The sequence below is a fragment of the Macaca thibetana genome, chromosome 8 (assembly GCF_024542745.1).
Source record: "Macaca thibetana thibetana isolate TM-01 chromosome 8, ASM2454274v1, whole genome shotgun sequence".
Lineage (NCBI taxonomy): Eukaryota > Metazoa > Chordata > Mammalia > Primates > Cercopithecidae > Macaca > Macaca thibetana.
The window spans coordinates 132,472,402-132,498,659 of NC_065585.1; the positions used below are offsets into that span (position 1 = coordinate 132,472,402).

A 26,258-nucleotide genomic window follows, 5' to 3' on the forward strand; every position below is an offset into this window, starting at 1 on the left:
AGGATTCTCTGAATTGAAGTTACCACATAGATATGAGACCCTTGGTTTTAAACTGAAGTTAGTTTGGAATATTTAGAAGAAAAAAATGGGACATCAATAACATAGTTTCCAAATTCTATTAAAATCATGTCTAGCTAAGAATGTAAAGGCTCCTATTATTCTGTAAACTATTCCATCTCAAAGATGTGTATTTCAAAACTGGGTTTTTTGGTTTTGTTTTGTTTTGTTTTAAAGCTCTGCTGAAACCTTTCTTTTGGGTGATTGGAAGTAAATTGCCTGCTTTGTGCAATGCAGCAATTATTGCTTAAATGGCCACTTAGAAGCAATATAGAAAATTATTTCCAAAGAATGAGTGATGTATGCTCATTTCACTGGAAAGATCAAACTCATATTTTATTCTGACAAAAAAATCAGCAGAGGTCCAGGCCTAATTTGTCAGTTTTTTAAATGTTACTTGAAAGTTAAAAGTGGAAAAAAGCGATCTTGTTTGAGTTGGAAAAGGAGTGTCTATAAAAGAATTTCTTGGTTTTCCAAGGAAGGGGAAAATCAAAGACTAATCTTGTAGACTGGTATTTGGATTGTCATAAGGCCAGCTTCGTCAAGGCTGGAAAGATGCATGTTCAGACTTCAAGAAATGTGGCTACCCAAGTTCATCCTGTGTGTTCAGAACATAGCCACTGGGTGGTAGTAGAGTCCCAGCTACTTTAGTCCATAAGGGAATTAGGTGATTTTGAGCCAACTAATCATCTCCATTTTACAGGGATAAATAACCAAAAGTTAAAAACTAACCAAAAATTAAAAACCACTATGTTGTATAAAAACAGAATGTATTTTAAGCAGAAGGGATTAAGTCTGAGAATTTATGAGAGAGCTTAAAAACCATCTACTCTTTCCTTATCCAAATTGGAATTTTAAAATGTAGCCTCTCTTTAAAACAGTTTGTAATCTAACTAAATACTTGAGATGTCAATCTCACTGCTTTTTAAGGCAGTCTGTCCCAGGCTTGAGTATTTCTTAGCACTGAGAAGTTCTTCCTTATCTATCGTCTGAAAACTGCTCTCTCCTTTTCCTGAGCTCTGTTTACTTGCGCTGAATGCCTCTCCCTTTTCCCCACCGTTCATTTCTACTCCCTGCTGGATATTGGGATCTGGTGTTTCCCATTTTCAAGCTATTGATTCCTCCTCTATCTGGAGGCAAGCAGTAGATGATAGAACAAAATCATCTAAAGGAAATATAGCGATGATCTTCTTGAATTTCTATAGTATTATTTCTCCTTTTTTAATTCTCATGGACAAAAAGCAAATCAAAGAGTACTTCAAGTAAGCAAAAAAGCTGATGAGACTATCAAGACAACTTTAAAAAGATTGTAAGCTCATGTTTGTAAAGGAAACAAAATAATTTTATTAATTTGCATGGTACTCATAGCATTGTAGACAATTGGAAAAGCTTTTGTCCTCTGAAGAACTGTTAAAGATTTCACAAGTAATTTTGTTTCATTTTTCAGATTACACTAGATGTGTTGGCTGATATGGGTCATGAAGAGTTGAAAGAAATAGGCATCAATGCATATGGGCACCGCCACAAATTAATCAAAGGAGTAGAAAGACTTTTAGGTGGACAACAAGGTAAGCTATTCAGAAAGAAAACAAATTTCAGAAATCAGTGGTACAAGGTAAGTGTTGGGGCTGACAGTTGAACTCAGCCTGTCTGACCCCAGAACCATACACTGAACTATTGTACCTCCTGTCCCTTCCCCATCTCAGTTATTGGCCTCGTGCTCCCTGTAGCTGGAAAAATCTGAGTCAGTCTTCCCTCTCTCCCAGCACTTTGTATCCTCAGTTTCTCTGGAATCTCTGTACTTCTGTCCTTTCCCATGACTGTCACTTGATCCAAGCCACCATTCTGTCTCCTGGACTATCCCAACCACTTGGTTTATCTCCAGCCTTTACATTTGCTTCCTTCCAGTACCTTCTCTACAATGTGAACACAGTCTTTTCAAAATGATTATATGATCATATCACTCCCTTGCTTAAATCCCTTTAATAGAATCCTGTTGCCTTTAGGATAGAATTGAACATTCCTAACATGGCTTTTCACAATCTAACCTTTCTTAACTTGAACCATCCTCCCCCCACATGACTGTCATCTTTGTCTTTTTCCATTCTACTTTGCTGTTACAAGCCTTTTTACCTTCTGTTTTTATTCATTTCTCTATTTGTTAGAAGCACTTTCACTATAGGAAAGCAAGGAAAGAGAATCTATAGACCTAATCAGATTACAAGAGTGATGTGAAATTCACACTGGAAGATTTTGTGCTTGAGTCTTGCTTATTTATCTGTATTTTAGTTCATCCATGAAACTAACAAAGATAATGTATTTTAAAGCAATTGTAAGTGGCTATTTCAAGCCATCTTAGAAGAGTTTTTAGAGGATAATTTTATATTTTAGGTCTGACTATATTGTGATGTCAGTGCATGTTTTTCTTTTGTGTCAGATATAGCTTCATGTATGTTCATGATAGAGTTTAATTCAACAAATATTTGTTGAACTCTGCAGTGTGTACAAGAAACTCTATAACAATAGATAAAATTGGGCCAGGCACGGTGGCTCACGCTTGTAATCCCAGCAGTTTGGGAGACCGAGGCGGGCAGATCACGAGGTCAGGAGATTGAGACCATCCTGGCTAACATGGTGAAACCCCGTCTCTACTAAACAAAATACAAAAAATTAGCCAGGTGTGGTGGTGGGTTCCTGTAGTCCCAGCTATTAGGGAGGCTAAGGCAGGAGAATGGCGTGAACCTGGGAGGCGGAGCTTGCAGTGAGCAGAGATCGGGCCACTGCACTCCAGCCTGGGCGACAGAGCGAGACTCCATCTCAAAGAAAAAAAAAAAAAGAACAGATAAAATTGATCCTCAAACATTTTATTGTTTTTTCTCCTGTCCTTGAGTATATTTGTTTAAAGTAACCAAATTTATCAGGTTCAAATTGCAAATAGTTTAGGTTTGTTCCAAAATATCAATTATTTATTATGAATCCTTTTTTCTAAAATAGAGCCTAAGTAGTGCAGACTTTTGTTTTATATGTTAATTTTTCTCTCCTACAGGCACCAATCCTTATTTGACTTTTCACTGTGTTAATCAGGGGACGATTTTGCTGGATCTTGCTCCAGAAGATAAAGAATATCAGTCAGTGGAAGAAGAGGTAATATACATCAGAAATCTTTCATTTGCTTTTCTTGAAATCTGTGGATAAACCTGTTTTTCTGGAAGAAACCTCGTCTTACATTGCCTTGTGGTCACGTGCCTATTAATCAGTCTCTCTCAGCCACTGTGGTAGAATATTGCCAAAATTAAAATATGACAGCACCACATGGTTTTCACATCAAAGCCTGGGTTTTCTAATGCACGGGGCCCATCTGTCTTTTTATTCTGGAGATTTTCTTGAAATTCATGCAAAATAAGGAGCCTATTAGAACTGTTTTCTTATATTGTTATAGTGCCACCTAAGAATGACATAGAATGAAAAACTCTTGCTTCATAGAGAGCAAATATGTTCTCATCCTTGTTTTTATGCAGTTATAAATGTGACAGTAAAATAATATGCCTAATCGTCACGTGTGCTTCTGGGTCTGCCTCATTATTCTGCATAACATTTCATTTCTCCAGTCAGTTTTTCTGAGCCCCTATGAAGGCTGTGTGACCCTCTTGGTGGTCAGATGCCAGTGAGACTCCCACTCCACTGACGGTTTATGCATAAACAAACAGCCTAATACCATTGTTATAAGTAAAATTCGTGTTTGTTTTTTTTAATTAGTACTCATTTTATTTTCATTCCCAGGCTAGGAACTTGCATTAGGTAACTCAGGACCATGGCCCCAGGGCTGTATTTCAGCTCATACTTAGTGCATCAGGAAGGCACCACGGGGTCCAGTGTCTTACTACCTGATTCTTCTCTTAGCAGTTAGTACATTTTGATAATAATGTCAAAAATGTAGTGACTCTTCACAAGTGGAGCAGTAAGGAAGAGAATTCATTCTATTGAGTTAATTCTCTGAGAAATTTAGATCTTTAAAACATTTTTCTTTTCCACAATTATTTTTAATTTAGAGAGTAGTCAGAAGAAAGTTACTCCCTTTAGTAGTACCTTAGAGTCAAATTCCCCTGGTCTGTGTAAATATACTTAGAGATCGATCCCAAGCTGAAGACTGTTGAGATAATATGGAATATTTCACCTACAGAACAAATATTTATTTTTAAAAAATTGTTTATTTTTAGCATTTGTTAATTGAACGTAAGAAGTTTTTGTTTGACTTAATCAGAGTGTTAGTTCTTCTTCTCAATAAGATAGTAATTGTAGATGACTTAATGTGATTTTTTTATGTTTCCCCATTGTGTTTACAGAAAACTTTCAGAACTTTTATTTAAAAGTAAACAGAAAGTGCATAAATTTAATATTTATGTTTGAAATTATTTTCTCACCAGAAATACTTATCCACTAAACTTATTCATTAATTTGTAGTGAACTCCTTTTATTAATACCGAATTTTAGACTCATCAATGAAACAATAAAATTGGAAGAAATGTCTAGAATTACACACTGGGATGTTTTTATAAAATTAGTTATTTTGTTCTATAGATGCAAAGTACAATTCGAGAACACAGAGATGGTGGTAATGCTGGCGGCATCTTCAACAGATACAATGTCATTCGAGTAAGTTTTTGAAGTTTCATGGTGAAAACTGGATTGCAAGGCTTGCTGAAAAATCAAATCTAGACAATGAAAAAAGTTCATTAAGTCAAATTGTGAAAGATAATTCATCACCTATTGCCCTGAAGTCAGATACCACTCTTCTCACTACGATATCTCTAACTCCCCAAGACAATACGTCACTAAAAATAGAGACATTCTGAAAACACCAAAGCTACAAACAGGAGGCTAAATCAGCTTGTACTAGTGATACGTACATGGATATTTGTCTCCCTGCTTATCCACAAATACAGGCCATAGCTAACAATAATGTTTTTTATCATTTGAAAGTTGCATCGAAGTCCTGGATCTTCAGTCTTATTGAACCAGTAATTACCCCAGAATACATATATCTCTTAATCTCAGTATCTTAATTTTTAATATGGAACAGATGACTCAAGCTTTTTACAAAGTGGTATCATGAAGATGAATAAAATCTGTAGATAACGGGTTTAACCCTTTGAGTTAACAGACCTGTGAAAGTTATACTGGTACACATCAGAATAACCCAGGGAACTTTTTAAAAAAAAATACAGATTTATACGTCCCCATCTCCTAAACTTTATTAAGTCTGGGGAGGAGCCTAAATATAACCTTTTTACCTTTTTTTTTTTTTTTTAAATCCTGATTTAGAGGTAACAGCCAGGTCTGGTATAAAATAACAAAAACTGTAACTGAAAATTATGTCAGTAACAGCTAGAGTATTTTCTGAATTACACTGACACGGTAGCTTTATCACTTTTACATTTAAGCAAAATAAAAAAGGACCTTCCTAAAAGGGAAACATACTTTTCATTTTAAATCATAAATGCACATTTCACTGATAATATTTCTTTCTTCTTCATCCTTAAAGATTCAAAAAGTTGTCAACAAGAAGTTGAGGGAGCGGTTCTGCCACCGACAGAAGGAAGTGTCTGAGGAGAATCACAACCATCACAATGAGCGCATGTTGTTTCATGGTGAGCAGCATGGCCGTGATGGTGGACGTCTCCCTGGGCCTTTGCAGGAGTCAGTAAAATGAAAAACCTATGTTAAATTGACTATAATAGGGTTGTATTAAAAATGGCTTGTTTTGATTATTTTGTTCAAATAATTACTTCTTGGTACCAGCTTTCTAACGTATCACACATTAGTACAGACTTTTCAGTGCATTTACAATGAAAATAATTGAGCTAAAATTATTTTAGAACTTAAATTGCAAATTGAGCCACCTAGTGAATTATTTTTGTTGTAATTTAGTACTAGTACATTATTATGTATAATAGGGCTCCTTAGGAACTACTTTTCATTTATACACTATTCATTTCTTAATATTAACCTGCCCAATGCAAACAGTTTGCAGGTAATTGAGCTTCTAGAAAAGTGTTCAAAAATGAGTCTTTCTATCTTCGTATTTCTAGGTTCTCCTTTCATTAATGCCATTATTCATAAAGGGTTTGATGAGCGACATGCATACATAGGAGGAATGTTTGGAGCTGGGATTTATTTTGCTGAAAACTCCTCAAAAAGCAACCAATATGTTTATGGAATTGGAGGAGGAACAGGCTGCCCTACACACAAAGACAGGTCGTGCTATATATGTCACAGGTAAGCATCTTGCTATTAGTGTATCGTTTGCCACCCCCAGGTCATGAACCAAATTGGGTTTTTTGTTTGTTATGGGATGGAGTCTTGCTCTTGTGGCCCAGGCTAGAGTGCGATGGCACAATCTCAGCTCACTGCAACTTCCGCCTCTCGGGTTCAAGCGATTCTCCGGCCTCAGCCTCCCCAGAGCTGGGATTACAGGCGCCTGCCACCACGCCTGGCTAATTTTTGTAATTTTAGTAGAGATGGGGTTTTGCCATGTTGGCCAGACTGGTCTCAAACTCCTGACCTTGTGATCTGCCTGCCTCGACCTCCCAAAGTGCTGGGATTACAGGCATGAGGCACCATGCCCAGCCCCAGATTGTTTTATCAGGCTCTGCAGAAGTCACAGGTTATCCTCAGTCTTGCATCCCAGGAAATCCCGTTGGTTCTGGGAATGGGTGGGAACAGCTGATCAGCCTCTTCCCTAACAGCAGTAACAACAGAGCAGATAAGCCGGGGTAAAAACCAGGTATATGTCCTCCAGTCATGGGTTATAATAAAACACCCTGCGTCTTGGCTTTCTCCCTAGGGTTAAGTGAACCCTAAGAAAAGTTTCTTGCTTTGTAATCATAGTAGGTTAAGGCTAAGGATGAGTTCTGTAGAACAAAGAACCACTAGCTCTAGTCACATTTGAACAAAGACGTGCTTCTATGAAAAGGTAGATTCTTTACTTCTGATGTCGCTGACGATGATGTTGTTTTAAGGCAGGATACATAATTAGTGTTGGCAACTTAAAATATCAACTTTGGAATCAATAGCAAACAAATGAACATTGGCCATGTTAATAGGCTTTTAAAACTCAAAAATTGGAGAGAATAATGGTATGCTCTCTCTGATGTCAGTGGTGAAAAAAATACTGTCCCTTTCCTTGGCAATGAAAAAACACAAAATAATTATACTGTGCAAAGATTGGGATTTATTACATTTCTCTGTAAACTTACCAAATGCATTATTTTTATCAAGCCAGGTTAATATTTTGTAATTTGGTTAAGACCTTAAAAAGACCCAAATAATTTTAGGACAAGGATCTCTGAGGGGAAAAAAAGAGCCCCAATAACTTTGAAATTGTGATTATTGACCTTAAAACTTATCTCTCAGTTGTGTTTTGAAAAAATTATTGCCATCAGCCATTCTGAGTTGGATGTCATATGTCTAGAAGGAAACTTCCTCCCATTAAGACCTCTGTGATTAAGAATACAGAGAAATTTTCAGCTGGGTATGGTGGCTCATGCCTGTAATCCCAGCACTTTGGGAGGCCGAGGCAGGTGAATCACAAGGTCAGGAGATCAAGACCACCCTGGCTAACACGGTGAAACCCCAGCTCTACTAAAAATACAAAAAAAAAAAAATTAGCCGAGCGTGGTGGCAGGTGCCTGTAATCCCAGCCACTGGGGAGGCTGAGGCAGGAGAACGGCGTGAACCCAGGAGGCAGAGGTTGCCGTGAGCTGAGATTGCGCCACTGCACTCCAGCCTGGGGGACAGAGTGAGACTCCGTCTCAAAAGAAAAAGGAATACAGAGAAATTTTCAAGTATATATATAGCATGTAAAATTTTTTTTTTTTATGCTTCAAACTTAATTCCTCTGGAGACAAAAATGAACCTAAATAAGCAATAAAAGTGAACCTCAGTGAAGATTTAACAATCACTTATTAAAATTAGACACACAAGTTTAAGTCTTAGCCAGGATTTCTAGAAAACAGACCCTAAAGCAAAAGCATGTGACTAGTATTTGATTGGCCAGCGCAGCCCCAGGGAAGCAGGAATGAGGGCCCTAAAAGAATTGAAGTGGAGAAGACAGCAGAGCAACCACAGTGAGGTGCCTTAATGAGTTGGCCACAGTCTCATGGTGAGGGCAGTCAATTGCTCAGTCCATGAAGCATCTCCAGAGAGACTGTATGAACTACGGCATCTCACAACAGTAGTATATCAGTGAGAGAAAGAGATGAATTTGTCTGCTGGCTCCTGTCTTGCGTTTGCCAAAATTTGCCCCCAGGGCTAATTGGCACCCCTACCATTTAGGCTGCTGCATCTGCAGAATGCACCACAATGCACCAGGCAAGCCAGTGAGCAGACTTGAGCCAGCTCTCTACTTGCCCATCTGCAGCTCACGGCTGGCTGAGCAGGTCTCACATCACCTCCTGCCTCAGCAGCAACAGGGGATCCCTGGGGCAGAAGCAGAAGCCTGTCAGGTTCAGCTTTGTGTGTCATAATAGACTAGGAGCACACAGAATCTAATGACAACATACCACTGCCACAAATGTAGAGATGGAGCACAAAAAAGCCGCCTTCTGATAGAGAGCAAAGCCCTTTCCTCTGGGACCTGCAGGAGAATATAGTAGACCAGGCCGGCATCCCAGAGGATCATCACTAGCATCCAACTCAAAAAGCCAGTCCGGGTAAGACCCAGTTATCCTGGATCCAGCACAAATTTTAGTTGACTCAAAATAAAATCTCTGGTTATAACACAAAGATTATATTCCATTACTAAAAACAATTTGATTGCATTATAACTGTTTACATTTAACGGTGTTATCAATTGTACTAATTTGTAAAAATATTTATTGCTTATATTAGAGATTAGCAGACATTTTCTTTAAGGGATATATAATAATCATTTTAGATTTTGCAGGTCATACAATCCCTGTCACAGTAACTCAATTCTACCCTTGTAGTGCAAAAGCAGCCATGGGCTATATGTAAATGCATGTATGGCTGTGTTCCAGTAACACGGTATTTACAGAAACAGGTGGCAGGCTGGCTTGACCCATGGGCTATAGTTTGCTAACCCCTAGTATATATAATAGACTTTCTTCCCAGTCAGCCTTTCTTTCCCTGTGATACTTAATATCTGCTCTAATTCGTGTTCCGCCCAGACTAATGTGATTTTCAGCCGTACATTTAAGCTAAGTACTTTTGTTCATGATCCACTTTTTTTATTACTATTTATCTCATCCCAGTTTCTACTTTTTTCCACGTAATGAATAAACCCAATCTTAATTTCAGCTGTTGTTTCCATCAGCTTATTTTCTTCACTGTCCACCTCCCTATCCATGCAAGAGCTCAGGTTTTCTCTGTTTTTCTTCCCTTTTTCCACCAGGCCAAACTTACTGGCAGGCATTTTCTAAGGCCGATTCCTAAGCCATAGCAAAACTACCTTAAACTTTTCAGTGTAACTGTTGAGTCTGGTACCTGTTTATAGTAAATCATTATATCAAATTCCATTCCTACTCATACATCTGAAAATGACATTTAAATTAGCTTGCCTTATGTTAAATTTTTAAAAAATTAATAGACCTAGCAGTTCTATTATTGTAAGATTTAAAGCTTCCTTCAAAGCATTGTTTTTTTCTTCTTCCTTAGACAAATGCTCTTCTGTAGAGTGACCCTTGGGAAATCCTTTCTGCAGTTTAGCACCATGAAAATGGCCCACGCGCCTCCAGGGCACCACTCAGTCATTGGTCGACCGAGCGTCAATGGGCTGGCATATGCTGAGTACGTCATCTACAGAGGAGAACAGGTATGTTACTCATCAAGCAAGCATAACCACGTTCACAAACATGTCAACAGAGCACAGAGACCGTGTAAGACTTGAGAAAATCTTTCCATGAAATATCCACCACACAGTGTGCTAGTATTAATTACTTCAGATACAAAATAAAGGGATCAAAATAATTCTTTGACATCAACTTTTTACATAAAAGCCATTAGTAGCTGTCCGCCACGTAACACAGGCTTGTTCGCACATGTGAGCGAGAGGGCAGCCGAGAGACAGAGGCTTGGGCCCTCGCACTGTTGGGAGGCCTGCGGCTGGGAGCGGATGTCTTGTGCCACTTGCTGCACAGCATGCCGGGGCGGCTGCTATCAGTGGGTCTGCATGAGTGTACACGCCACAGGATTGGTCCAAAACCAAAACCAATTTGTCTGAATGTTACTGAACTTCAAATGAATACTGTAACTACGCTAAAAGAAAAAATAAAGAAGGAAATAACTAAATATACGTAACCTATGAAAACAGTATTTTACACTATGCCTTCAGTCATGGGCAGGGTAGGGAATGCTGTTGGGGGAAGACTGACAAAGGAATCCTGAACTCCTTTTAGTAAATCTGTTGATGGTGATACTGTGGGCAAAACAGTGAAACTCTTAGGTATATTATAGGATTGAGCACATGGATGGATGTGTTGATGTATTGATTTGAGGAGCCAAAGTTCTCACAGTAGAAGAAGGGACATACAAATATGGAATGGAGAAGGTAAGAAAGACTCAAAGGATGAACTGAAATTAGAAATATTACTATGATCTCATGATTTCTAACGTGTATGTATGTGTGTGTGTATACACCCATGTAAATTTATGGGTAAGTATCAATATAAACATTAAACATGTGTATGTATATGAGAGAGACAGAGAAACCAAGGAAGGGAGGGAAGGAGAGAGAGAGAGACAGACAGGAAGGAAGGAAGGAAAGAAGGAAGGGAGGGAGAGAAGAGAGGAAGGAAGGAAGTGAGGGAGGGGGAGAGAGAGAAAGGAAGGAAGAGAGAGGAAGGGAGGGAGGGAGAGAGCAAGGAAGAAAAAGTAGAAGGAAAGTAGGGAGGGAGAAGAAGGAAGGGAGGGAGGGAGAGAGGAAGGAGGGAGAGAGAAAAAAAGAAATGAGAGAGAGGGAGGGAGGGAGAGGGAGGGAAAGGGAGAGAGAGAGAGACTAAGGAAGGGAGGGAGAGAGATGAAGGGAGGGAGAGAGATGAAGGGAGGGAGCGAGAAGAAGGAAGGGAGGGAGAGGAAGGAAGGGAGGAAAAAGTGAGAGGAAGGAAGGGAGAAAGGGAAGAAGGAAAGGGGAGGGAAAGAGAGGGATGAAGGGATGGAAAGAGGAAGGAAGGGAGAAACAGTGAGAAAGAGGAAGGAAGGGAGAAAGCGAGAGAGGAAGGAACAGAAGGAGCAAGAGAGAGGAAAGGAGGGAGGAAGGAAAGAAGGGAGAGAGGAAGGAAAGTAGAGGGGGAAGGAAGGAAGGGAGAAGGAGAAGGGGGAATGAAGAGGGGAGAGAGGAAGGGAGGGAGAGAACTAGAGAACGGAAGGGGAAGGAGAAGGGGGAATGAAGAGGGGAGAGAGGAAGGGAGGGAGAGAGAACTAGAGAACAGAAGGGAAGGAGGGAGGAAGGGAGAGAGAAAAAGGGAGAGAGAGAGCAAGGGAGAGCAGAAGGAAGGGAGGAAGAGAGAAAAGGGAGGGAAGAAGGGACAGAGAAAGGGAGGAATGGAGGAAGGAAGGGGAAAGGAGGCAGGGAGATAGAGGAAAGGAGGCAGGGAGATAGAGGTAGAAAGGGAGGGAGAGAGCAAGGGAGAGCAGAAGGAATGGAGAGAGGAAGTGAGGGAGAATGGAAGGCGGGGAGAGAGAGAAAGGGAGGAAGAGAGGGAGGGTGACAGAGAGAGGAAGGTAGAGAGAGATAGGAAGGGAGGCAGAGAGAAGGAAGGGAAGGAGGGAGAGGTAGAAGGAAGAGGGAGGGAGGGTGGGATAGAAAGAGGGATAGAGGGAGGGAAGGAATGAGAGGGAGAGGGAAGAGAAGGAGAGAGAGTAAGAAGTGAGAAAGGGAGGGAGGGAGAGAGGAAGGAAAGGAGGGAGAGGAGGGAGAGAAAGGGTGGGGAGGAAGGAGATAGAAAGGGAGGGAGAGAGGCAGGAAGGGAAAGAGAAAGGAAGGAAGGGAGGGGGAGAGCAAAAGACATGAAAGGCAGAGAGGGAGAGACAAAGAAGAAGGGAGGGAGGGAATGAGAAAGAAAGGGAGGTAGAGAGAGGAAGGGAGAAAGAGGAAGGAAGGGATGGAGCGAGCGAGAGACAGGAAGGGAGGGAGAGGGAGAGTGTGAGGAAGGGAGGGAGGGAGCAAGAATAAGGAAGGGAGGGAGAGAGATGAATAAAGGGAGGGAAAGGAAGGAAGGGAGGGAAAGAGAGACGAATAAAGGGAGGGAGAGGAAGGGAGGCAGGGAGAGAGACAAGAAAGGAGGGAGGGAGAGGGAGAGGAAGACAGGGAGAGAGGGAAGGAGAGAGGGAAGGAGGGAGGAAGGGAGGGAGAAAGAGGGAGGAAGGGATTGAGGGAGGAAGGGAGGGAGAAAGAGGGAGGAAGGGATTGAGAGAGGAAGGAAGAGAGAGAAGAAGGTAGGGAGGGAGAGAGAGCAGAAGGAAGAGGGAGAGAGAGGAAGATGGAGGGAAAGAGAAGGGGAGGGAGGGACAGAGAAAGGGAGGAATGGAGGGAGAAAGAAGGAATGGAGGAAGGAGAGAGAAGAAGGTAGGGAGGAAGAGAGAGAAGGGAGGGAACAGGGAAGGGATGAAGGGAGACAGAGGGAAGGAGAGATGGGGAAAGAGATGAGGGAGGGAGGGAGAGAGCAAGTGTGAGCAGAAGGAAGGGAGGGAGAGAGAGAGCAAGTGAGAGAGGAGGGGGAAGGAATTGAGAGAGGGAGGGAGGGAAAGGGAGAGAGAGACTAAGGAAGGGAAGGAGGGAGAGAGGAAGGGAGGGAGAGATGAAGGAAGGGAGGGAAAGAGAGACATAAAGGGAGGGAAAGAAGGGGAGAGTGGAAGGAAGGGAGAGAGGAAAGAAGGAAGGGAGGGATAGTGAGGGGGAGAGAGCAGAAGGAAGGGAGAAAGCGAGCGAGGAAAGAAGGAAGGGAGAGAGGAAGGAAGGGAGAAAGGGAGGGACAGTGAGGGGGAGAGAGCAGAAGGAAGGGAGAAAGCGAGCGAGGAAAGAAGGAAGGGAGAGAGGAAGGAAGGGAGAAAGGGAGAGAGGAAGGAAGGGAGAAACAGTGAGAAAGAGGAAGCAAGGGAGAAAGCGAGAGAGGAAGCAACGGAGGGAGCAAGAGAGGAAAGGAGGGAGAGAAGAAGAGAGAGAGAGGAAAGAAAGGAGGGAGGGGGAGAGGAAGGAAGGGAGGGCTAGAGTGCGAGACACGAAGGATTGGAGGAAGGAGAGAGGAAAAGGAAGGTAGGAAGAGAGGAGAAGGGAGGGGGAATGAAGGGGGGAGAAAGAGGAAGGGAGGGAGAGCTAGAGAGCGGAAGGGAAGGAGGGAGGAAGAGAGAGAGAGGAAGGGAGAGAGAAAAAGGGAGAGAGCGAGGGAGAGCGGAAGGAAGGGAGGGAAGAGAGGGAGAGAAGGAAGGGAAGGAGGGACAAAGAAAGAGGGAGGAATGGAGGAATGAAGGGGAGAGGAAGGGAGGGAGATAGAGGTAGAAAGGGAGGGAGAGCAGAAGGAATGGAGAGAGGAAGGAAAGGAGGGAGAAAGGAGGGAGGGACTGAGGGGAGCAGAAGGAAGGGAGGGAGAGGAAGTGAGGGAGAATGGAAGGCAGGGAGAGAGAGAGGGAGGAAAAGAGGAAGGAAGGGGAGAGGAAGAGAGGGAGGGTGACAGAGGAAGGTAGTGAGAAAGAGATGGGGAGGGAGGCAGAGAGGGAGAGAGGAAGGAATGGAGGGAGGAAGGGAGGGACAGGTAGAAGGGAAGGAGAGAGGGGGAAGGAGTGAGAGAGAGAGGAAGGAAAGGGAGGGAGGAAGGGAAGGAAGAGAGGGAGGAGGGAGGGAGTGAATGAGGAAGGAAGAGGGAGAGAGAGGAAGGATGGGAGGGAGGAAATGATGAAGAGAGAGGGAGGGGGAAGAGAAGGAGAGAGTAAGGAAGTGAGAAACAAAGGGAGGGAGAGAGGAAGGAAAGGAGGGAGAGAAAAGGTGGGGAGGGAGAGAGGCAGTAAGGGAGGGAGAGAGCAAAAGACATGGGAGAGGAAGGAAGAGGGAGAAGAAGGTAGGGAGGGAGGGAATGAGAAAGAAAGGGAGGTAGAGAGAAGAAGGAAGGGATGGAGTGAGAGAGGGAGAGAGGAACGAAAACAGGGAGATAGACGAATAAAGGGAGGGAAAGGAAGGGAGGGAGAGAGATGAATAAAAGGAGGGAGAGGGGAAGGAAGGATGGGAGAGAAAGGAAGACAGGGAGAGAGGGAAGGAGGGAGGAACAGATAAAGAGGAAGGAATGGAGGGAGAAAGGGAGGAAGGCGTTGAGAGAGAGAAGGAAGGGAGGGAGAGAGAGGAAGATGGAAAGAGAAGGGGAGGGAGGGACAGAGAAAGGGAGGAATGGAGGGAGAAAGAAGAAGGAATGGAGGAAGGAGAGAGAAAAAGGAAGGTGGGGAGGAAGGGAAGGAGAGAGAGGAAAGTAGGGAGGAAGAGAGAGAAGGGAGGGAACGGGGAGGGACAGAGAAAAATGGAGGGAGAGAGAAAAGGGAGAGAGGGAAGGAGGGACAAAGAGGGAGGAATGGAGGGAGAAAGAGGAGGAGGAAGGAATTGAGAGAGGGAGGAAGGGAGAGAGATGGGGAAGGGAGGGAGGGCTAGAGAAAGAGAGGAAGGAAGAGAAAGGAGGAAGGAAAGGAGGGAGAGAGAGGAAGGAAGGGAGGGACAGACAGGGAGAGAGGGATGAAGGGAGAAAGAGAGGAAGGAAGGGAGAGGGGAAGGAAGAGGGGGAGAGAGAGAGCGGAAGAAAGGGAGGGAGAAAGAGAGGAAGGGTGGGAGTGAGAGGGAGGAAGGGTGGGAGTGAGAGGGAGGAATGTAGGGAGAGATGGAAGGAAGGGAGACGGAGGGAAAGAGGGAGGGAGAACAGAGAGGGTGGGAGGGAGGGAGAACAGAGAGGGTGGGAGAGAGGGACGAGGGAATGAGTGAGGAGCATGCAGTGAGGGAAAGAGGTGGAGGGAGGGAGAGCAAGAGAGAGGGGAGAAAGAGGTACAGGGAGGCAGAGGGAAAGAAGGGTAGAAAGGGAGGGAAAGGGAGTGAGAGAGGGATGGAGGGAGAAGGGGGGGGAGAAAAGAGGGGGGAGGGAAGAAGGGATAGGCAGAGGGATGGGGGAGGGATGGGGGAGGGAGAAAGAGGGATGGAAGGGGAGGGGGGAAGGAGGGAGAAACAGGGAAGGAGAGAGGGAGGGATGACATGGGACTCATCATGTACCCATTATTAGACCAGGCAGGAATTATTAATGGATGCTAAATATGGGGATTATTCCACTAAGAAGAAGAATATTTGCATGATATTCTTACTACAAACTTACTTTCAAAGGGGGCTGGGGGGAGTAGTCATTATATATTGGAGAAAGGGGACAATGCCTTGACCAGATAATCAAAATCAACATCACCAGTGAGGGACAGATAGGCTTATATTGTCTCTCTAGGTGGATGCACTAAAGGCACGACATCTCTGCAGCATTCCAGCCAAAAATACATGATGTAAGTCTAATCAAAATGAGGAATGTTTTACTTTCTTTAATGTGGAAAGATTGTATTCTTCCAAAGTGTTAAAAGACAGAGAAAGGCAGTGCTAACTTCCCAGATGACATGAGGCCCAAGAGACATGAAAACGATCTTTCTGCCCCCAGACTGCAGCCAATATTGGAAGAGAAAGTACATTATTAGATCAACTGACAGAATTGGAATATGGATATTAAATGAAAGGATTATATCAATGTAAAATTATAAGGTTGATTCTGTACTTACGTAAGGCAATATCTCTATGCTTAGAAAATATATACTAGCATATTTAGGGATAAAGGACCATGATGATGTATGTAACTTGTAAAAGTTTCAGGGAAAATGCATGTGTGTTTGTGTATGTGTGCAGGAGTGTGTGTGGGTGTGGATGTATCTAGTCTACAGAGATAGGGAAGGTGCAAATGATAAATGAGATAAATAAAACCTTCCCAAAGGTAGATCTGGGTAAGGTTATGTAGCTGCTATTTTTGGTACCATTTTAATTTTTGCAACTTACTTGTAAGTTGGCAGCTGTTTCCAAATAAAAAGTTTTTAAAAAGGAAGGAATAAGTTTGTCATGTTTTTCTGTTTAAATCATAAACCTTAAACTTCTAGAGAAGATGCTTTTTTTTACTTTTATTCAGTAATTATACTTCTAGAAATTTGTATTGGAATAATTAGTGATAGCCACACACACACTATATACATGAATATATGGATAGTCGTCACTGTCTTGATTATAATAAAAAATTTAAACAACCTAAATATTCAGCAAAAGTAGAATTGTTAAATAAATTTTAATATATTCATATGTCTGGTATTTTTTAACATTTATATAATATATACCAAAGATAGATTCACCCACAACATAAGAATATGGTCATCACCAGGTATTAATGAGTGATTTATTCACCCACAACATAAGAATATGATTATCACTGGGTGATAATGAGTAGTTTCAGTTCTCTTTACCATATATTTTAAGTATACTATAAGTTATCTCTGATTCACCCACAACATAAGATGGTTATCACTGGGCATTAATGAGTGGTTTCAGTTCTCTTTATGATGTATTTTAAATATAAGTTATCTGTAGTAGTAAATATTTCTTTCATAGTTGGGTACAAAGAAATAATAAGGAACACTTAGAAGATAAGTATAAGTTTACTTTCCTGAAATTTACTGATTAACCATCTCCCAGGTAAAATTTGACTTGATAATTTAGTCAGAGTCTCATGAAATAATTTTAGAGAGTGATTAGTACAAAACTTATTTGAAAGAAAAAAAGCTTGAATAATGAAATGCACTCAGCCTTTATTTTATTTCAGGAGAGGATAATTGCGCTTCCGTATTCAGGTATACTTGTACACATGGATCATGTTAACTATAGTGTCTACTAATTACTTTCTCATGAGCAGTTTTTGCTGATTTTATAGGGAAGTTTTCCTTTGCTAACTTTTATTTCATTCTCCTTAGTCATACTCTAAATCATCTTTCACTCTTAACGTTTAACACTTTCAAAAACACACAAATGTTTGATGTGTTTTTGATTGAGGATTGATTTGAGTAGTAGTATTTGTTATTGGTGAGATTGTTTCTTTAAGATTGAAAAGATACATTGAAGGTTAACTGAACTGTACTTGGAAAGAAAAAAGGCTCTGATTATAACATATGATTGGACTTAAGCTGTCAGTGGTATTTGTATATGTTGTACTTTAAACTTCACATTAGACATGAAGGCGAGGTGTTCTCTGCTCCAGAGATTTCACCTACTTTACTGAACTGATGTGAACAAGGCAGAATTACTTAACCAGAGAAGAAAAGACTATAGAAGAGAATGATTTCTAATAGAAAATGGTTTCCAAACATACAGAATCATTCAAGAGAGCATGACGGTCCCTTCCTCACCTCTATGAGACATAAACTGAGAGTATTTTAATTTAAATTTTAGTGTTAGGGATTTGGATTAAGAAGAAATTTCAGAAAATGAGTTAGCAAAAGTAGTTTTGTATTAAACACATACATACACACAGACACACACACACACACACACACACACAAAATATGCTTGTATAACCAGTGTGGATTTAAAGTGACTTGACAGAAAATGATGGTTTTTGGTTCATCTTAGGCCGTTCTAGTTGTGCAGTTTAGTAATTCCCTTGCCTTTAATCCTCTGGACTGTGATGTGATTAATTAGTATCTTAAAGGGCACACAGAAACAATTCGGTAGCCTAATCATTAGGAACCGGGAGCACTTTGATAAGGACCTCTAAGTAATTCATGCCATTAGAATCTTAGAATCTGCCTGACTAAAATGGATGTGTGTCAGGGATCACTGTAAATCATGAGCTACCTAAATGCAGACATTGGCACTGACTCCTTTGCTTCAACAACTTTTCCGCAAGTAAAATAATGTGTCATAGAAAGTATTATAGATATTAAACTTCACTGGGACAAAAGGAAGTAGGAGTGGGTGTCCACTCATTTTTGACACTCAGCATTTGCCAGCCTGTGTTCTTTTTACCTTTCTCCTGTTTCTGTCTGTCTGCATGGTAAGTTCCTTCACAGCAGGGTCCACGTCTCACACCATGTGTTCTATCCTGGCTAACACGATGAAACCCCGTCTCTACTAAAAAAAACTACAAATAGTTTCTTTTGTGAGAAACTATAATATTCTCACAGAAATAAAAGTACAAACTGGTTACTGAGACTTCAGATTGGAAAGTCAGGAGAGATTCTCAATCTTGGTTTCTTCCCACCAAATGTACTAAAATAGAAACTGTTGCTATTTTTAACTAAAATCAGAGCAGACTGGAATTATGGAAAATAATATTATGAATGATTCCTTACATATATATATAGACAGAACTTAACATATTAATATTTTTTGTTCTTTTTAAAGTCCTTGCTGAGACCTTTTAGGAGGGAGTACTCTCTAATGAATAATACTAATAAAAAGAATAACAATAATAGATCCTTACTATGTCAAACCTCTTCTAAGACTTTTGCATTTAGTTCTCACAAAAATCCTAATATTACTAAATGTTAACACTAATATTAAATTTATCTCACAAACATCCTATTAAAATATTAACATTAATATTAAATATTTCACAAAAATTCTAATATTAATTTTTTTTGTTTGTTTTGAGACAGAGTCTCACTCGCTCTGTCGCCCAGGCTGGAGTGCAGTGACGCGATCTCGGCTCACTGCAAGCTCCGCCTTCCGGGTTCACACCATTCTCCTGCCTCAGCCTCCCGAGTAGCTGGGACTACAGGCGCCCGCCACTGCGCCTGGCTAATTTTTTATATTTTTAGTAGAGACAGGATTTCACCATGTTAGCCAGGATGGTCTCAATCTCCTGACCTCGTGATCCGCCCACCTCAGCCTCCCAAAGTGCTGAGATTACAGGCGTGAGCCACCGCACCCGGCCTAACATTAATATTAAATATTATCTCACAAAAATCCTAATATTATTAAATATAAAATACTTAATTTTAAATGTTAGGATATAATCCTAATATTATATCTTAATAGTTACAGATGAGGAGAGCTGAGGCACAGCTGTATGTGTCTGCTGTATGTTTCTGTCTCCCAAGTCAAGGGGTATAGCTATAAATTATTCAGTAAATCTATCACATGTTTATTTCTACATTTTAAATATTAAAGTTCAGTTTTTACTTGTCCTTCATTCTTTTTATTATCTTATCCTGTATCTATATGCAAGCAATTTGTTGGTCAGCATTGAACAAACTATTTTTGGTCCCCAAAACACTTTGCTCACCCAAGAATTTTTTTTTTAGTCACAGACCACTCTGAACTACTGAGTCTAGCTTCATCATCATGTGATAGTTAGGGCTGAAGAATTCCTGTGTAGTCTGCTCACTAAGGGGTGTCCTACCTTTCCTTCCAAATTGCTGCCTTCATGGCGATTTCTGGTTGAGGCTTTCAGCAGCTTCCTCTGATCAGCCTTTTTCCTGCTCCCACCAAGAAGTGCTCTTCCCATTCCAGACACAGCCTCGTGTTTTACTGATTGCAAGAAAAAAGAGAAAGAGAATATGAAGGAGGCCAGTCTAAATTGGAGCCCCTATCTTTCCTGTAAATGATGCCTTTGAGTAGTCAGTTTTTAAAAATTGTTCCCAAACTGTTGTTTCTAGGTTATTGGTGACTCGGTACATCTCACCTGTATTCCTTCTAGCTCAGTGGGTTACATCATCTTCTATGATTAATTTGGATTTGATTTGGCAAAATTTTTCTTTCATTTAGCAAGCTTTTATTGAACACACACTGTGTGACAACACTAATGCTCTGTGAGGTGAAAAAGAAAGATATTAGTGCTGCCTTGGGCCTCAGTTTCCCTACTTATGCCACATGGCTCTCTAATAAGGGATGAATGGAGTTTAATTTACAGTATTCAAAGTAGAAGTAACATTCAGTTTTCTAGATTGTAGGGTTTATACACATTTATCTACAGTTAAGTAGGTGAACCTCCAAATTGTTCAGGCGCCTATTAAGAGACTGAGTCTATATAGAATATTGGTCACGATTAACAGCCTTTGAGGCTTCCACATTCAGTAAGGCTTTAATATTGTGCCTACTAGAAGCGTGATCTGTTTTTCTTCTTGTCCTTCCTAGGCATACCCAGAGTATCTCATCACTTACCAGATCATGAAGCCAGAGGCCCCTTCCCAGACCGCAACAGCCGCAGAGCAGAAGACCTAGTGAATGCCTGCTGGTGAAGCCGGATCAGATTCAGCCTGGGACTGGATTACAGAGGATTGTTTCTCACAACAACATCAATATTCGAGAAGTCCCTGACAGCCTAGAAATAAGCTGTTTGTCTTTTATAAAGCATTGCTATAGTGATGAATAGTATGAGTAACTGATACATACTCAACTGCTACTGTTCCCTTTGAGGAAATGTTTACAGGGGCGGCCTTTTAACATATCTCAGGCTCATTTTCATTGCAATTATCCATTTCTAAAACAAGATCACTTTGATCTAGACTTGGAAATGGGAAATAAGAAAACATAACCAATGCTTTTTCAGATGTTCACGATTCACACACTACATTTGTTTTGTTATGCATGACACGTGTATATAACAAATATACACATATGACAGGCGACAGGCTTGTTTTTGATTTGCCAGACATGCATCATTGGCTATTGTTTGTTTGTTTTTTGGTTTTTGTGGGTTTTTTTTGGTTACTTTGAAAATGAGCCAGAGCCTTCTTGAGGATATTTTGCACAAAGTCACGCTGACAAAATCATTAGCAATGCAACCCAAGCTTCTGGCTGAGCAAGATTCAGTTTCCACTTTAAAAAAATTTTTTTATTGTTCTCTGTAGCTGCACATCTCATTAACATAAATTGAGATGAAAAGGAAAAAACATCAAGTTTTAGTATCCCTTTATGAATCGGCCTATCTTACAAGGGAAGGGTACAAACACCAACCTGACTTAGGAACTCCTAAATTCAGAGAAGTCAAAGCCGGTGAAGGCCACTTGCTCTGTCCAATACAAGCCTGCCACAGAGGTCTTCGGGACAGTACTGGAGATGCAGGCTGACACAGGCTTGAGTTCCAAGGTGAAAAAACTGGGGAACTGTGAAGGAGGAGCTGCATTAAGGAGGATGAAGAGCGTGTGGTTCTGTATCATTGCAGCCCCAGTGGACCCAGGGGATGCCTCCAAAAAGTAAATGCTTCCCTTCCCTTAATCTGTACTGCTGGGATTGTTACCCCCTCCCTCCAAATTAGCTGCCTTATTTCAAAAGTCAGTGAAATTCCTGTACTTCATTAGAGTCACAAAAATACCACTTTATTGTTTCTTTAGTTGAGAAAGCTGGGATTCAGACCCGAATAGTGGATAGATAACACACAAATGCAAGGACTTTTTTGTTTACTCCAGATTTGGGGTTTATTTTGAGTGGCATGCTTCAAATAGTTCATAAAGATCCTTGCATTAAATTTTTGAACCATTACTTCAAACTACTTAGTGTATTTAGACAAGGAGAACAAAAATGGAAACCAAAGCCCTTTCCGTTATTTTTTTAAGTGAAGGTGAGAAAGAAATACCATACAATTTTCTTTGTGAAATTGCTGTTTATTTTCATCAACGTTTACCAAGTGCCATTGACATTTATAAAAAAAAAAGTATCCCTTAAATAGTTCTTACACTTGCCCTTTTCACCTTAACTGAATATGAATTGAGTGCACTAACTTATTTACTTGATATACTGTGCAACTACTCTGCTTTGAAGCAAAAGAAATACAAACACGAGGAGGAACGGGAAAGACAGTGTGACACAAACTTGCCGTTGCAATTTAAAGCCCTGAAAACGATGGGTTTAATGCAAGGTGATTAAGCTGTGACCTCCTTTAATCTCCTGAAGCAAAGTAAAATGGTTACATGCAAAACTTCTAGACATAGACTCTTAAAATACACACATTTTGCTTTCATTTTGGCTTCAACCCAGTGCTGGAACTGGGCATCCAGACTAGTTTGAATTTTTGTAGCTGAATCTTGCATGGGTGCTCAAAATTAAATCAAGAATTCGCCTCAGTTTTTGCTTCTTTTGAAGTTTCAGTGACCCAAGCTGGGTGTGTGTGTCTTGGCTACTTGTTTAATAGCACTGGAATTCCATATGAAGCTTTGAGAGTTGATATTCATGAAGAGGGATTTTTTCCCCCTCTTTACTTCTCTTTTGCTGTAACAAAGGGTTGAAGAAATTGCCATCTGTATAGTTTTCAGTAGCTGTCAAGTGTGTATTACTTACCTTCCCCAGACGTAGTTTAAAATGGTAAATACAGCTGTGATTTTTAGTTAAGTAAAAGAGTTAATATGATATAGATATGGAAAGCTTTATAGCTTCATTAAAAAGATAAACCACTACCTAACTGTGGTTGTATGTTGTTTCCATCATACTAACTAGATTAATGGATGCGCCAGTTTTCATCTTGGTCCTTACACTTGAGAAGTTAAACTGTGGTTCAATATTTAAACTGCCAGTGTTCTGTGTCTCATGTTCTGTGTGCCAGGTGAAGGTACTGTGTAAGGAAGACATTTGCGGTGCTTCTTGTCTTATAATGATTCAAGTATATAGTAGTTCTTGAAAGAGTGTGCATATATTACTCATCTGCTTAAGAGAGTGGGTTAATGGATATATCACAGGAGCCAAATACATTTTTTTCAGAACTTGAAAACCAAAGGTCATCATGAGTGCACTCAAAAGTTAGCAAAAGTTGATTACATTTGGGATTTTCATCTGTAGCTGTATGAAGAACCCTTTCCAATATAAAAGCATGGCATTAAATTAGGCCGAAGTCTTTTATTTTTTGTATATGTACCATATAGAAATACTAGCAAGTTAGGATCATCCAATTAGGCCTACCCCAAAATGGCCCCTCTGTTTCCCTAACCACATGGAAGAAAGAATCTGAACGTCTCCACCAGCTTGACCCAAGTTCCAAAACTAAAGGGCTTCTGCAGACCTGATGGTGCCAGTTTACCTGTTGTTGGCCAACTGGATACTTGACTCAGGCATAAATTAAGTGCCCTGGTCCTGAAATTTTCTCCTTGTATTTGACCTCCTTCCCTGTATTTGACCTCCTTCCCTGTTCCCTAAATTACTAGTCTGGAATTAAAATGAGCTCCAGCAATGACCTTTGACTCCATTCATTTTCTCCTCCCTCATCTTGGGTCTTAAAAAAAGGAGACCAGATACCTCTTAGTTTTTGTATCGCAACCAGGAATGGGTATTAGGCCTCATGCGCTTTGCTCAGAACACTCTGCCGCTTTGTTAACAAATGACAGCATGGAACCCAGAGTTTTGATTCTATGCAAAATAACAGCAGTGCGACCAGGATTCTTGCTTTCCTTTTCCTTCGTGGAGTTTGGAGTTTCTAGCTTTTCAAGCAGCATAAGTAGAATCAACATTAGGATGTTTTCACGAAATAGCATCCTTATACATAATCCTTTGAGCTTGATTTAGTGGCTAGACTGATTTCCCTTTGCTCTCAAAATAGCAAAGTGCATTGAAATATACAGAGAAATGCCTGAATATGGCAAGCAAATAAAGTAATGTAGGTTAACGTTCTATTATTGTATCCGTTTTACAAAAAATAAAATAAAAATTTGATTTATGCTGGAGAACGGCATTAGAATGCAATACGTTGTCTAAGTTTTCTCTGTTTCAGTGTCTCTCCCAATCGCACGAAGGGTTATTGGGCATTGTCCCCACCCCCGCCTTTTTAAACGTGCACTATCTGGATTCCTGTAAATGGCCTTGCAAACAGAAGTGGTGTGTATTTTCAAGCACCTTTCCCCTATTGTGTCCGAATCCCATTTGTGTGGTATCTGTGACAAATAGCCTTCTTACTGTGTTTTCTGTTGGACTAATTATCTCACAGAAGGCTATAGACCTTACTAATTTGGCAGGTATTCACAGCTGACATTAGGATTTCATGTCAGAAATGTATTTAAAGAGTAAAGTTAAATTTGTTTAGTGTCAGATCAGTGACAGAGAAGTGAAAAGAATAATTGTGAAAGTGATGTTTGAGCTATTGTACACATCTAGCATATGAAAAGGAAATGCATTAAAAAAATACTACTCTAAAACATGAGGCTTCTTCAGCAACGTGTGCATTCTGCTATTAAGAGACAATTAAATTTTTCTCCTCTAGAAAGCCTTAACTATGGCAGAAACTTTTTAACCTTTTATATTTTAATAAATAAAACATTGTAGTCCCATTTCTTAGTGTTTGAAAGGTGTGTCAGTGAGTCGGCCATGTCTCCATGTGTTTCATACCTGTTCATCTTGTTTTATGATGGTATATTTCATAAGTAATATTCCCTTACATGCAATGGAGCTGATTAAAATTAATCCATTTCAATTTCTCCATATCGGAAATTCCTCAGCTACCAGATTTCTGGTTTGGAGAAATGCTGGAAAGATTTCAAAGCCTATTCAATTGTGTATGTGGGGATACAACAACCGCTGTGATACATTGTAGAATATGAGTGATATGCAAGCTGTGTTTTTTAATTGTTTTAAAATGTAAACTATGGTTATACTTAAGTGAAAACCTAGAGGAAGCTAAAGATTTTATATACTTTGTACGGCCAAATACGGTTGTAGTATGACCAGTTGTATACATTGCCAGAGTTCTGCCTCCTCTGAAATAACATTCACACCGTAGATTGCATTTCTGCTTTTCCTTCTTTCACACTTTTTTGCTTTACTTGTCACATCTTCGCACCTGCCCTACCACCCATCCTTTCAAAGAGGTTTCTCTCACGTTCCAGAATTCAGATTGTTCTGTGATTTCTTTTTTATCAGTCTACCCATTTCTGCAGGCAGCCCTGAAAGCCCTTGTGTTGATTCAGAGTGTTTGCAGAGAAATGCAGTTGAACCCTGGTAGTGGGGTGTCCCTCACACACCCGTGCACCCCTCCCAAAGTTCAGGATGAAAGGCTAGAAAGCGCAGTCAAAGTTAGGAAAGAACACAGATCTTTGAGGCCAATAGCCTAGACCTAGAAGATGACCTTGACTGTGTAAACATCGTCTCCATGACACCAAACATTTAAACTCTTCATGTGCATATAACACCTGCTTCTGCTCCCATGGTTTCAAGCTCATCTTATCTTTGTAGTAGTAATATTTGTCTTTGATACCTACAAACTAAAAAGGTACTTTTATCAAGGTTTCTCAAAACATTTACAAAACCAGCTTTGAGGAAATGTGGAGTGTTGCCCGGCAACAGCACTCAGAGTAGTAATTGTATTTTCTCATTGTGATGTTAGTCTGTGTAAGTAACCAGTGTAGTGACTCTTTGGTTCATTATTGGCGTTGTTTTTATTTTTAGTCTCTGTGTGACCCACCAGTGGCAGGGGTTCCAACCCCCTTTCCTCTCTTTTTTGCATTTATCTATTTGTAGGATTGTCAGATAAAGTACAAGATGCCCAGTTAAGTTTGAATTTCAGAGAAACAATTTCGCTTAAGAATGTTTCATGCAATATTTGGCGTATATTTATGATAAAAGCATTCGTTATTTGAAACTCAAATGTAACTGAGCATGCTGGTTTTTTTCATTGTTTGGTTTTCTAAGTCTGGCATTCCAACAGATTTGGTCATGGAAAATCACCTACAGCATGTTAAACTCCTCTGGTCATCATCATCTTGTCACCTGAAATAGAAGTCCTTTTTCCCTCCCCCTCCACTTCTTTCCAAAGGAAGGCATCAAGGAACGTAACCTGCCTGCCTGGCGGGTTTCTATTTAAGACATCTTTGTGATTATATTTAACCTGCAATTGTGCTTTGGCTTAATGTCTAGCTCACTGTACTTGTAATTGATTAATATTCAATAAAACCATTTTTAAAATACACTTGTGTGGATAGCAGTTAACTCTTAAGTATTTTCATTTTGCCCTGCTTGTTCATTTCTGCCTGACCAACCTTAACACAACTGACCTGAAAAAACTGTCAGAATACAAATACCAACCCTCCCTCTCCATCTTCCCGTGAGACCTGGGTTTTAAGTGACTTATCCTCACCTCTCAGCCCACATGGGAGTTAATGAATAACTTCTGCGATAGCAGGAGCAACACGGGTTCCTTTCAGAAATATCTCTTAAACAGGCTGACACCTTA

The 26,258-nt window shown here is 40.6% G+C and overlaps 1 protein-coding gene across 2 annotated transcripts in view; it reads left to right on the plus strand.

Moving 5' to 3' along the window:
* TNKS (tankyrase) overlaps positions 1 to 25,989 on the plus strand; it is a 227,929-nt gene extending 201,940 nt beyond the window's left edge. The window contains exons 21-28 of one of the 2 annotated variants that reach the window (XM_050801079.1): positions 1,505 to 1,625; positions 3,104 to 3,201; positions 4,636 to 4,710; positions 5,600 to 5,705; positions 6,147 to 6,333; positions 9,733 to 9,889; positions 15,531 to 15,585; positions 20,246 to 20,329. In XM_050801079.1, the coding sequence (XP_050657036.1) occupies positions 1,505 to 1,625; positions 3,104 to 3,201; positions 4,636 to 4,710; positions 5,600 to 5,705; positions 6,147 to 6,333; positions 9,733 to 9,889; positions 15,531 to 15,584 (798 nt within the window). In that variant the 3' untranslated portion in view covers position 15,585; positions 20,246 to 20,329. Of the gene's footprint in view, positions 1 to 1,504; positions 1,626 to 3,103; positions 3,202 to 4,635; positions 4,711 to 5,599; positions 5,706 to 6,146; positions 6,334 to 9,732; positions 9,890 to 15,530; positions 15,586 to 20,245 lie in introns of both variants that reach the window. The other variant, XM_050801078.1, reaches the window with a different exon arrangement.
* Positions 25,990 to 26,258: the final 269 nt, after the last annotated feature.